The sequence below is a fragment of the Talpa occidentalis genome, unplaced genomic scaffold (genome assembly GCF_014898055.3).
Source record: "Talpa occidentalis isolate TD23 unplaced genomic scaffold, MPIMG_talOcc4v2.1 talOcc4.2, whole genome shotgun sequence".
In the NCBI taxonomy this organism is placed as follows: Eukaryota; Metazoa; Chordata; class Mammalia; order Eulipotyphla; family Talpidae; genus Talpa; species Talpa occidentalis.
The window spans coordinates 13,484,468-13,498,447 of NW_023602073.1; the positions used below are offsets into that span (position 1 = coordinate 13,484,468).

The following is a 13,980-nucleotide window of genomic DNA, read 5'->3' on the forward strand; positions in this document are numbered from 1 at the left end:
AACTGAAAACATGAAATCTTAGTTGGTATGGTTTGCTGTCTGCAATTTAATTTATTGTTAAGCAGAAAGCAGAGTGTAGTATAATAGAGTTAATATACAGCAGGGTGCCTGGAGTCAGGGTTGGATTCAAATTTCCTTCTACAACATAGCTATGTAGCCTTGGACAAGTAACTGAACTGCTTTGCTTTTTAGTTTACTGATCTGTTAAGGGAACATAATATACAGTATGTTTCTCTTAGGGTATTAGTGCATATGAAATCCTTGGAGGAATTCTTAAATACAGCAAACTGAATGCATGTATTTATCTGTTCTCTTTTTAAAAATTCCTCCCAAAAATATGTAAATCAAAACCACAATAGATACCATCTTACACCAGTAAGAATGGCACATATCAAAAAAACTAGTAACAACAAATGTTGCTGAGGATGTGGAGAAAGAGGAACTCTCCTACACTGCTGGCGAGCATGTAAACTGGTGCAGCCACTATGGAGAGCTGTGTGGAGGTTCCTCTGCCTGCTAAAAATGGAGCTTCCATATGATCCAGCAGTTCCACTCCTAGGGATCTACCCAAAGGACACAAAAACATTAATTCAAAAGGGCACCTGCACCCCTATGTTTATAGCAGCACTATTTACAAGAGCTAAGCTATGGAAACAGCCCAAATGCCCAAAAATAGATGACTGGATCAAGAAGATGTGGTACATATACACCATGGAATATTACTCAGCATTCAAAAACGATAAACACATGCCATTTGCAGCAACATGGATGGAGCTGGAAGGGATCATGCTCAGTGAAACAAGTCAGAAAGAAAAAGAAAAATACCAGATGGTCTCCGTTATAGGAGGAATGTAGAGGATCCAAATAAGGAATCAGGGGGAAAAAATATAATAAAGTAAAAATCAAAATCAACAGGCAACTACAAACCAGAGACACTCTGCAGGAGGGCAGAGGAGTAGGATCAAAACAGGGGTGGGAAGAGCACAAAGGACCATGGTGGTAATTCACGGGTGAATGGGTGGTGGGAATTTCACGGGGACTATAACCGAGATGAAAATGCAAACATTGTACAAAAATGAAAAATGATGTAAAAATATAAAATAAAATAATTTTAAAAATCCCTCCCCCCCAAAAAGGTAAAAATTCAAAGTGCATAAACCTACAAGGGTAAATACAATGGAAGAAGAAATGACAACAGACAAATAGCACAAATAGAAGTTTGAAAAAAGAATATGCAGCAATAGTGGGTGTCAGTATCAGAGAAACATGTAGAAATAACAAAAAGCATACTGCAGCACTCTGAAAGGGGACAGGAACTGAAGACACCAAGTACAGCTGAAGACTGAGGTACAATATGAGGCTAGAAAGAGAAGGACAGGATAAAAGGTTGCCTGAAGAGGAGAGAGTCCCTCAGATCTCTTCCCCAGGCAACTGAAGGAACTGCCGAGAATGTCTTGGAAAGAACCTAGAAGGAGACATAAAACACAGCTGAAGCTACGGTGAAGCATCTTACTCAAAGTAGGGAAGAGAGACAAACTTCTGCATCTGAAAAGCCTCAAAACATTTCTCTAGGAAAAAGAAATGAGCGGCTCGCATATGTAGAATTCATGGAGCAGAGACCGAGCGTTCCCAGCCCTCATCCTCTTGCCCAACCCAGCTTCTATGGACAGTCGCTGCATGCTTCCTGGCCTTTCTGACTCTCTTTTCTGAGTCCCTACCTGAGGTCTTTTTGTGGCCACAGAAGCTCAGTCAACCTAATTGTGGGTAGGCTGGCGTCCCAGGGAGATAACAGTCAACAACAACCCTCAGCCAGCAAAGGACAGGGATGGGCAACCAGAAATACCAGTTTCCTCAGCCCTGCGTAGGACAATTCTGAGGTGTGTTTCACACACTCAGAAGGTTCCAGCAGAATTGAGCCCCAGTTGCCCACAGGGGGCCCAATTCAATAATACCCCGTTAGTACCTGTCCTCCCTTCCATGTCTTACCTCTCTGTGATTTCTGGGATCATCTCCTCAATGTCTGTTGGGAAGTAGATGTTTATGGGGACAGGAGACTATAGCACTTAATAAGGGCTTGGGATCCAGAGTTTTCTGTGTATGTGAGTTCACGTAGTCCAGACAGTAACCTCCACAGACTGAAATGGCAGGTCTGAACTTCCATTATTGGCCACTTATATGATCACAGGGCTTTTGTTTCTTAATCAGTAAATGAGTGTGATGGTAATAATCACCACACCTACCTTGCAGCGCTGTGTGAAGGCTAGTGAGATCGTATACCTACAGCACGCAGTCCAGGCGCTGGCACATAGTCATTTGGGAAATGTTAGCTGTTTACATTAGTGATTGATCTGGTCAGAACAGGCTGTGTCATTTAATATTCACCAGGAATTCCCCTACACTTTCAACCTCCATGGAAATGGTCATGTGGGAGAACACTACCTATTTATGTACCCCCAATGTTTCTCAAGTTGTGCTTCAGAAAGAGACCCAGGGCTTCCCTGGTGTCGCAGGCAGTTGAGTGCCACACTGTGAAGCTGTCGGCAGCCTCTGCAGCACGGGTTCGACCCTGGCCAGCCAGGGAGAAACCCACATGGTGCAGCAGACCTCTCCTGTCTTGCCCGCTGCTCCCCTCAGCAGTGTATTTCTTCAGTCTGACTGTTATGTTCCCCGCTGTCTCCAGTGAATCTTCTCACCCCCTGCACCTCTGCTTGTACCCCAGTTCTTGTATGCATGAATAAATAAATCTTGAAGAAAAAAAAAAGAAACAGAGACCCAGAGTTCTAAAAGGTGTGGAACATCTCCATATGAAAGACTGAGAAATTCGGTAGCAAAGCAAATGGCTTAACTCTGTATAGTCCAACATTTCCCAAGTTGATACTGAGTATGCAATGCTTATTATGGGAAATGTCTACTAGGACCCTACAACTATGGCACCCACAAGCCACTTTAGGAATTAACAGCAGAGCTCTGAGTAAGAGCCCCCCTGAAGAGTACCCAAGGTGGTGGTGGTTCTTTGGGTTGTGAATCTGGGCAGGGTGCTGGGCTGCCAGCTTTGGGAGGGGACTTCAGTGATCTAGGTGGAGGCATCCTGTTTCCAATTATGGCACTAAACTGAGTTCCCCTTTGGGCCTCTCTGGTGGCTCAGGGGTTAAAGACACAGCACTTTCAAGCTATTGACAGCCACTGCAGCATGAGTTCGATCCCCAGCCATCCAGGTAGCTACCCACATGGCGCAACAGACCTCCTGTCTCGCCCGCTGCTCCCCTCAGCAGTGTATTTCAGTAGATCCACCTGTTCTGTTCCCCACTCTCCCTGATGAATCCTCTCACCCCCACACCTATGACTTACACCCCAGTTCTTGTATATATAAATAAATAAATCTTTTTTAAAAAATGACTTCCCCTTTGGGATGGCTCTTACCACTAAGCAAAACAAAGTCATGGGGAAAGTCAGCCTCAATCAATCCAAGGGCAACAAACACTTGCTCTGGACTCGTCAGGAGGCCCGAGGGGGGGCCTGTCGGCTCTGCCCACCATCCAGTGAAAAATGGCTTTTATTATGGCATTTTAAAGGGCGTGAATCTTTGCCCAATTTCACAGGAGAGCTTTGGTATTATCATCCAATTGTGTAAAATAAGAATAAATGGATAGCTTGAAATCTACAAAGCTCAAAATTACCTTATAGATATTTTCTCTTTCTCGTTATCCCCATCGTGATAGCACACTGCATGAAGATTTACAATAAAGGTTATATCTTATTTTGAAAACAACTAGGGTAACTGAGAAGAATAAATATACAGTTCATATATCAAATAGGCCACAGTCTACAAAGGCGTCCCCAGCATATTATATGAGTGAGGAAGTAACAAGGAGTATCTGGCAATTGTTTCAGACACCATACTAAAAACATTTAAGCAGAAATGACTTATTCTCTGGAGCTACTCCTTTTCACATGGACAGAATTAATACAGAGGCCTAGGAGATGACTGTAATACCAAGAAGGAACAAATGTCAGTGCTTACAAAATAAATATATTTGGGCATTTATGGGTGGTAAATGGTGATTGATCATTACAATGGAGAAGAAAACTGGCTTTTACTTCATCAGTGAAAACTTCCTGATAAAGATCTAGTGATGCATTCGTTTACAATGCTATATACGATAAAGAGGTAGAGGCTACCAGCTCTTCAAACATGTTACCATACCATACCCACCATGAAGATGTCCATACATCCATAGTCCTCCACCATAGACAACTGAGTGCCTCCCTCCATCCTCTTTGATCTCCACACTCCCCTCCGTACTCTGGTAGTCTCAAGTCTATAGTCATACATGTCTACGATTTCTTTTCAAAAGAAAAGAAAAAAAAACCTAGTTATGGGGGCCTCCCTGGTGGTGCAGGCAGTTGAGCCCCATACTGTGAAGCTCTCTGCAGCCTCTGCAGTGAGGGTTTGATCCCCACCGGCCAGAGAGAGTCCCACATGGTGCAGCAGACCTCTCCTGTCTTGCCCACTGCTCCCCTCAGCAGTGTGTTTCACTCAGTCTGCCTGTTCTGCTCCCTGTTCTGTCTCTGGAGAATCCTCTCATCCTCCCACATATCTGGCCTGTACCCCGGTTCTTGTATAAATAATAAATAAATCTTTAAAAAAAAAAACTGGTTAGGACCAGGGGAAGAAATGTGTAAGCACAGAGCAATTAGCACAAAGGGAGAAAATGGAGTTACCCTGGTGATGAGCAAAGTGCGTGGTACTTAGTAAGCACCCAATACATTCTAGGAAAAGGGGTGGAGCTCAGAAATGTAAGAATTTATGAAACACAAGGAAGGAAATTCAAATGCAGAGAAGAGCTTGGTTAAAAGACTTAGACTCAGGCCTGGCCTGATATGTGTGAGAATGGGGCTGGCATCACCCCACATAGCTGAAGAGGAAAACCTTGTTAGTAAGAGCTGGCTACACCATCTACAAAGCAGACTCCAAGCAAGCATCACTTACAAAGGGCTATACTATACTGAAGAACAGCAGAGGAGGAAAAGGGAATCTTCTCGAAATCTTTCAGGGAAGCTTCGAGGTCTGCTGTGATACATCAACACTTTCACCACTGAAGGAAGACAGGCCAAAGTACACATGATAGCTTCCCCCCCAGACCACCAAGACTGTCCCCTACATATTCTGTCCCCTACATTGTTCTCACACCTGGTGAAGAGCTTCTCCTGGAGGAGAGTGGCATGTCCAAACTGCTTTTAAGAAAGATGCTACACTGTGTGGCTGCTGGATTAGAGGGGAATTTCATGGGCCTATGAAAGTCTAGAAGACCTGCTGTAGACAAGAAAAGGGACCATGATGGACTCAGCAATCTTTGGGATAAAGAGGGAACAGGTATGAGAAATAATGTAAGGGACAGCATCAGCAGACCGACAAACATTCCCCTTAGCCAGCTATGGACCAGCGAGGAAATTTGCAGAAATCACTGGTCATTGATATAATACACTCTTTGACTCTGGGTGAAGAGTTTTGCCTCTTTTCCTTCCATCTGTGAAACTGAGGAAATGTCTAACTCTGAGACTTGTAGATGAAGCTTCTAAAATGTCCTATTAGAATCCACAATGGATATGTGCTAAGGCATAAGTAAGAGAATTGAACCATTTGTTGACATTTGTGATTTGTAGCACTTCATTTTAACTGTCACCACAAATATGCAATTCACACATACACACACCAAAAACACACACACACATACTCAACAAATCCTAACTGAGTGCTGGGTGCACATCTGTGCCTCACCCATGAATGACAGTCACTGACAAGCCAATGTACCAGGCTCCCTGCTTTCACTTCCCCATAGGACGAACAGAAGAAAGTGGAAGTTGGGGAGCAGAGGAAGGTTATAAATCCATGACCACTTGTTCTTTCCTTCCCCAGTCTCCCCCAGCCATCAGTCTCTCACTGGCATTCCTGACTTCAGCCCCCTCTTCAACCAAGCCTCAGTTTGGGGCCTATTTCAAATTCTACAATGAAATGCCCAGGGTAACCACTTCTAGTTTCTTCCTGAAAAAATACATGAATCACACTCGCATCTTAATCTCCCCCCATTGATAGGGATCAGCTTATCTGTACTAACCTATGGAAAAGTTTTGGCAGCAGTAAAATCAAGGAAATGGTCTGAAAGGTAGCAGCATCCTGATGGGCCAAAAAGGAAATACGGCTCTGCTAAGAAATGATGGGTAGTGTGTACAAAAATGGGGGGTTGGTAAGCCAGGGATAAAAATAAAGATGGGACAATCCCATCACCAGCCTCTTGCAGAGGATCAACAACAAAAGAACCTCAGCTCACACCTTAGAGTCTCCACCTCTGAAATTCCAGGTGTGACCCCTTAACCTTTGCTCCTCCTCATACCCAATCCCAGTTGAGCCCTGGCCTCAAAACCCAGGCTGACACCAGTGACTCAACAGAAGGAAGCTCCACATCCCTCAGCAGCAAGGTGGATAACATGAGTCCCTGGCGATGTGAAATCGAACTCCTAGTTCACTCCCCCATTAGAAATGCTATTGGTACTGCAGGTGCCATACAAGGCATCAGGAGTACAGTGCAAGAATTAGTATGCATTGGGGGTTATATCAGATTTTTATGGACTACTGAAATGTGAGGTGAATACTAAAATTACGTTTGGGGATAAAATCTTCCAAAGGTTTGAAAATATCTGTGTAACTCAACAGCTCACTTTAAACCCAAAAGTATCTTCACACCCCAATCTTGGGCTATGTATAAAATAACCCCCAAGAGAAGTTTACTTCAGAAGTCTCACCTTGTGAAAGAACGCTTTTCTCACAGTCTCTCCAAGCAGTGCATAAAATGTGTCAGAAGCAGGATATGGAGCCTCCCTGGTGGCGCAAAGGGTTAAGATGCAACCTATGAGTCTGTCCGCACCCACTGCAGCACGAGTTCGGGAGGTGACCCACATAGCACAGCAGACCTCTCCTGTCTTACCCGCTGCTCCCCTCAGCAGTGTATTTCACTTAGTCTGCCTGTTCTGCTCCCTACTCTGTGTCTGGTGAATCCTCTCACCCCCCACACCTCTGGCCTGTACCCCAGTTCTTGTATGAATAAATAAATCAATCTTTGGGAAAAAAAAAAAGCAGGATATGAAAAGAATGATTTCTCGAAAGGTCTAGTACTTCCCTCTTTTCAGAGATGTGTATCTTACTGCTCTTCAGCCTGCCTCTATTTGTTCAATCTCTCAGTGCTAAAACAGTAAACATTTCCAAACTAACTTTTATTAATAGCAAAAGTTCAAGAGGTCACTAAAACCCACCCCCCCGCTGTCCTAGAATTTTTGTCCCACAATATGTCATTCCCAGTATGTTATGCCATTTTTATGGCATGAAAAAAATGCTTATTTTACTAATTTTTATCATCCCTGTATTTATCAGAGTAAAACTGGACCCTTATTCCACGATACATATCGGCATTGAGATGGGAACTACAATTGACGAAGGAGCAGAAAAGCTCTATTTCCATTTCTTGGGAGAAAGTGGCCACAATAGACACCAACAAATCATAAATCTTACCTTAGCTCAGTAACAAAGCCAGTGCCCAGTTTTGTAATGTCATCTTGGCACCTTCGTGTTTACTTCCCCCAGTATGTGACACCCCTTCCAGGGTGAGACCAGAGAGAGCACATTGGGAAAATGAACTTTCTGTTTTATCTTCAGAGTTCATGGGCAGAACCAGAGAAGTGCACATTTCCATGCCCCATGATCTGCCTCTGAGGATGGATTGCAGTAATGCTTCATGCTTGGGGCCACGCTGTAAACCATGTGCAGGCTGTAGCTATTAGAAAATCCAAGAGCGTGACTGCTGAAAGGCAGTCACCCAGCAAGGTCAGGAGAGACAGACATCCTTTCCTGGCGCTGCACCTGCTCCCTGTCATTCATCAGGAGTCTGAACATCCCAGCTTCCCTGGGTAGAATCATAGAAGGGTGCTGGGAATAAGCCAGGAATCGCAAGGAGCAGGATCCTCGTCCATGTGTGTGCACGTGTGTGTGTGTGTGTGTGTGTGTGTGTGTATGCAGGCACACATCCACACACACAAACAGAAAGAGAATCACGTTCTTAAAAAAAAATCCAGTCTTGTTTTTGCTTATGTTTTTATACTCTGCCTTTCAAAGAGATTTATAATTATCAGTACTTCATAAACCGGAGCAATACAGACCTGGGTATTTTCCATCATATCTAAGAAACTCTAAACTCACTATACTTCCTGAGTTCCAAGGATTCTAAGGACACCTTTTTTTATATATCATCAGTATTAAAATGATCAAAGGATATAATCGATCCCCAAATACTCTTTCAAAAATAATCATCGTGCCAGTTTGCTCAGAGTGAAGCTTGCATGATAAAGGGCCTCTAGAACCTCTCAAGCAAATGCAGCTTAAGTGGGAAGTGTAGCGAAAACACTGGCCAGTTAAGCTGGTATTTAAATGCAGCACTAAAAATGCATTTCACACCCAACTTCATCAATCACCAAGCAATCTTACTTTGCATCTTGGCTACCAAAAGAAAATGGGATTTGTTTCCCTGAAGAAATATGTCATTGCTCTGCTTGAATTATTAAACTTTTACTATTACGGAGAGAAACAGAGTCAGGGAGAAAAGAGAAAAAAAAGGAAGAAATCAGTAAGAAATAAAATTAGACCCAGGTTGCCATCTACAGACTGATATCAGCACTGCCCATTCATACAGCGCATCAGTAAAAGGGAACAGTTAAAGAAAACACAAGATGTAGGCTCAAACCTTTATTCAAAAAAATCAAGATAACCAATCTCTTTTTACTCATTATGACGAGAACAATATATAGGCAAAATCAGATTAAAAAAAAAAAACCCACAATTTGATTTAACTAAGAAATAATCACAGATATTCATCGGAACTCTAGAATTTAACACTTACATGAAAATTAAGTAGATCTTAATTCCAAAATAAAAATGTATTTAATTAGAAAAAAAACTAAGTAAATTTCATCTCTAAACCAAATTCTTGCATTTTTTTTTTTACTTATTATCCTGCCTCTGCACATATATTCCCTTTCATTTTGCCTCAAGTCACTATTGCTTTTTAACTTCCTAAAGCATAAGAGCCCACTGGAGACTCTAGGATCCAAAAACACACATTTGGTTCTCATTACGAAAATAGATGACATTAAAGCAAAAAGCAACTGCAATAATAAATGTAAACGAACGCTGAATTTAAAGGGGCCGGGGGACAGAGAGAGGGAGAGAGAGAAGACTGATTTAGATAATATAACCTGGAAAATTCAATAGCCAAAACATCTGGAGGGAGATCTATTAAAGAGAAATAGCTCAATGTTCAATAGTATGGATTTAAGCTAAAAAAAATTAAACTTAGTAAGTGATGATTTAAACTATGAACTGCACAAAATCTTTTTTTCCTGGGAAAATGTTTTCAGGAGGCAATGTTCATTTGTCAGGCTGCGTGTTCTTTCTATCAGGATGAACAGATGCAAAATGCTTTCTCTGGATGTTTCTAGATCAGTGTACAAGTCTGACTGGAGGAAAAAAAATCAGTTCCTAAAACCTTCACTTGAAAGACAGTTATTCTTCCATGTAATGAGCTCCAGCAGTTGAAAAACCTATAATCTGCACATTATTAAAATTATATTGGAAAATATCCATTTAAAATGCACAAATATCTAAAAACATCTGTAGGATTCTTTAGAGGCAAGAACAGCTAGAGGTCTGCTACCTTACCCCAGCACATTACCACAGATACAAATGTAGTTGAAAATTATATGTGTGTCTCTACAAAGGTAAAAATACTGATAATTCAACTCCTTTAAAAATTTTTTGCTTTCCTCTGACAGGGGAAAATTTAAACCAGTGTCATGTTCCTAGTTTTACAAAAGAGATAACCTGAAAAGATGATGGTGCTCATTCTTCTGAAGGACAACATCAAAATCTATAATCAGAAGTAGAAATTGGGATTTTCAGGACCTCCCTGGTGGCCTAGGAGTTAAGTCTCAGTGCCATCACTGCTATGTCCTGAGTTCAATCCCCAGAAAGGGAGCTAACCCACATGGCACAGCAGTTTATTTCAGAAATCCAACTGTTCTGCTCCCCACTCTGTCTCTGGTAAACCCTCTCACCTCCTGCACCTCTGGCCTGGACCCCAGTTCTTCTACACAAAAATAAAATAAAATAAAAATGTAACACATTTTTTAAAAATTGGGGTTTTCATAAGCTAATCAAGTCTTCACAGAAAATAAGCAAGTAATACTTTATAAAACTTGCATCAAGAATACTTCATGAAAAGTTGTAAGTGGGTCATGTTCCTTAGTGGATGTCAAAATACTTCAGATACTTCTCTATTTTGTGACTTCTGTCATCCATTCATCATTCTTTATTGATATCTCATTATCTATTAGAACTCTGCCAGTTTTAAGGGTTAAAGAAAGAAGAAATCTCAGGAGAAAGCCCATGGCACTGATTAAAATAAAGTCTCTATTACTTCTAATGCTCAAGGTATAGCCATGTTCTTCAAGGCTAACATCTTTCCTTTAATGCTGGCCACACATTCAGCATTCAATACACATTTGTTGAGTGTCTTTCACCCCCACCTCATTGTTTCAGGTCACCAAAAAGGATCACACAAACTTAAAGATAAGTGCAACTGAAAAGGTAATTCTTAACACATACCCACAGTTTACAGAGAGCTAAGGCGACCCAAAATAAGTCAAATGACTCATTTAGTATCAATAGCAGAACTGGAGCAAGAATGGAGAACTCTTGACTTCCAGCTAATCTCTCTCATTTAAGTCTTTCAAGATTTAAATCCCTTTCACTCTCTTCTCTTCTGTAATTGCTTCATTCATTTAGCCTAGCTCATTCATTTTCACCTAGTCTCTCACATCTTTCTTCTGGCTTTTTAATCAACTGTTCAGCTTCCTCCAAACTCTCACACAGATTCATGCTGTCTTCCCAGCGGGGAAGCTCACCTTAGCTATACAACAGAACAACACAGTTTATAACTTCAAGGTCCATTTTTAAGTGGATTTTTTCAAATAAACACAGTTGGCCCTCCATATCCTCGGATTCAACCAACTGACATCTGTGGTTGGTTGTATTGGTGAATGCTGAACCATGGAATATAGAGGGTCAGCTATAAGACTTGGGTATCCACCAGCGTTCTGAAACACCTCCCACACACACACAGATACTAAGGCACATCTGTAGTTAAATTGGGGGGAATCAAAAGTTATACTAAAATTTTTGACTGCATGTGGGTCATCGTCCCTAACCCTGCTTTGTTCAATTATATACTGTAACTCTAATGTGAAACTTCATATCAATTCTGAGATGAACTGGAGCTCCCAGATGGACACTGCAGTGCTGTCCATGATATCTTATCCCATCCAACCTCATCCTGGGCATCCCATCATGCCCCCCTGTGGTGGGAGTGGGTGGATCCAGGAGAAAAGGAGAAGCCGTCACCCCACTGCACTGTGCCCCAGCCCATATCACATGCTCGCCCTGGTGAACAAAACCAGAATGAGGCTGTCTGCAAAAAAATGCTAATCTGAATATTCACAATTCTGCTGCATCCTTAGTTATCACATGTCTATCCCGAGATCTCACGCTAATGCCAATTTTTATAAAATTATCATAGACCATGTCTCACATGGTAATGCAAGCTAAAAACACATAACTGATTTTGATACATACTGTCTACTGGTAAAGTTTTATGTGTGCTTAGTATTCTCTTGGATATCAGCAACATTAACAGAACAGCCTTTTGAGGAAGGTAATCTGTCACTAAAAGTGAATCGAAATCAATGCAGACAGCGACGTAGCCACACGAAGAGACTGATGTCAATAGTAGTTGTTAAAAATGTTCATCAAACACTCTCAGCAGGAGTAGAAGATGGTAAAATTTACCTTTTTAAAATAAGACCACCATAAGAAACACCTTATTTCAAAAAAAAGTGTCTTCATAGCACATTATCTGTCTACAGATAGAAATTGAGCATAAAAAAACAGTAGCATTTCTCATACACAAGAAAGCTTTGAAAATTCTCATACAGGACACTGAGTCAGAGAAACAAAGAGGTCCACTGGATAATTGAAATTGTATCCCAGCCTTAATGGTAATTAATCATTATAGTAACAACACACTCACCACTGTTTGGAACTGTTTTTGATGAATTCTTTAACTTCATATTTTGTTTGCCTTTTGTAGGTTTTTGTGAATTCACATCTTCTTTTTTCCCTTTCCTCTTTGGGGGCTGAGGAGATGAATTATCACTGGATCCAATTGTTGACTTTGATTGGCGATCATTTCCCTAAGTGACAGAAGATGACACCCATCGGTGTTGGCTGACGAACTCCCATAGTGACTCCTAGTAAATTCAAGCCATTAACTAGTGGTAACTGGGGCAGGGGATTAAGGGGTGGTGCTGATCCTGCTACTGTCCACTTAATACTGAATTACTCTTCCTAGCAGCAGCACAAGGGTCTAGCTGAGGAAGGACAACAAAAATAAGACCTAACAATTATTGAGTAATATGCACCAGGTATTCTACAAAATTGATTGACTTCTCATAACCCTGTGAGACAGGTAGTGCTACTACCCCATTATGGGTACCATCTTGCAAGCAGACATGTGCTGCACTTGTGGAACTCTGATACTAACTCATCTGCTGCTGGCCACCATGGTCTCTAAGAATTGTAAATCCAGAGCAACAGACAGACACAGCAGCAAAGAATCACATGCCTGCCATTCATTCCAAAGACCCAGCATACCCCCATTCCTGCAAAGTAGCCAGGGATGATCATCTCTGTGGAGGCTGCCTCTGGTCCTCTTGTGCCACTGGAAATGAAGACCTTGTGTCAGCATGGAGGTGAGGCTGAGTTTCAGTGGTTTCCTGTCACTGGTCCAAGCACAGCTCTGGAGCCACATGGCAGCCATGACAGCGATGGCAACTCTAAGAACAGTTCTAAGAACAGCTGTGCTGATACTTAGCCATGGCCACCACTACAACAAAAACCTCCCTCCTAACAAGGTCATCTTGTCTCTCAAATGCTCTGGTGTTAAACTTACTTGAGTGTGTAAGGTGTGCAACTGTAAATAGCAGAAAAAATGCAAGTTCTAGAGACCCCAAATACCTGGCTCAGAGGCAATGGTCTGCCAAGAAGCACGTGTGGACCATGGGTTGACTCACTCCTACCTCCTTTGAGTTAGTTTCCTCCTCAGTTGAATTGGATTAATGTACCTGCCTTTGGGTCTATTGAGGATGAAATGGAACATATATAAAGTGACTCTGACAGTGCCTGACATGTGGTATTTGTTCTACTGAGTATCAGAGTAACTTTCTCCAAAATCAAAGAGTTAATAGCTTTTTCTTAAAAATCCCAACAAACTCATACCATATCTGGCACAATCTTTATGCAACATCCATACTATACTACCATCTGAAAATAAATGCAGTAATGTTAAATAAACAAATCTGCCAGAAACCTATTATAACTGTTCATTTTAAACATTTATATATTCAGTCATCCAGAAGCATTTAAATAGTTTTAGCCATCACCCAATTAAGAACAGAAAAATTCACAGCCTTACAAATGAAGTTATTTATGCTATTTTGTCATAGCCTACAAGAAAATGAATTATGCATAGATTTATTAACAGTATGAAAACTTGTCCAAATCTATAACACTTTTTTGCTTGATTTAATTTCCTATTCCAAGTGCAATTTAAACATACAGATTCCATTTAGTTATTGCATTAACTGCAACCTGAGTCTGATTTCTCTTTATTTTTCTTCAGTGATTCTTTCTCACAAGGCCATAAATTGCCTGGCAGAAGAAAGAGTTAATATGATCACAGTGAAGATTCCAAAACCATCAGCCAGGTCTCATAGCCCAGACAATTTTCAAGCAAGTCTATTCATCCCAAGATTTTAAAACTT

The 13,980-nt window shown here is 41.4% G+C and overlaps 1 protein-coding gene across 3 annotated transcripts in view; it reads right to left on the reverse strand.

Moving 5' to 3' along the window:
* Positions 1-13,980, reverse strand: part of DCDC2 (doublecortin domain containing 2) — a 166,632-nt gene that overhangs the window by 80,146 nt on the left and 72,506 nt on the right. For all 3 annotated transcript variants that reach the window (XM_037518927.2, XM_054698346.1, XM_054698345.1), the window contains one exon: positions 12,189-12,351. In XM_037518927.2, the coding sequence (XP_037374824.1) occupies positions 12,189-12,351 (163 nt within the window). The remainder of the gene's footprint in view (positions 1-12,188; positions 12,352-13,980) is intronic.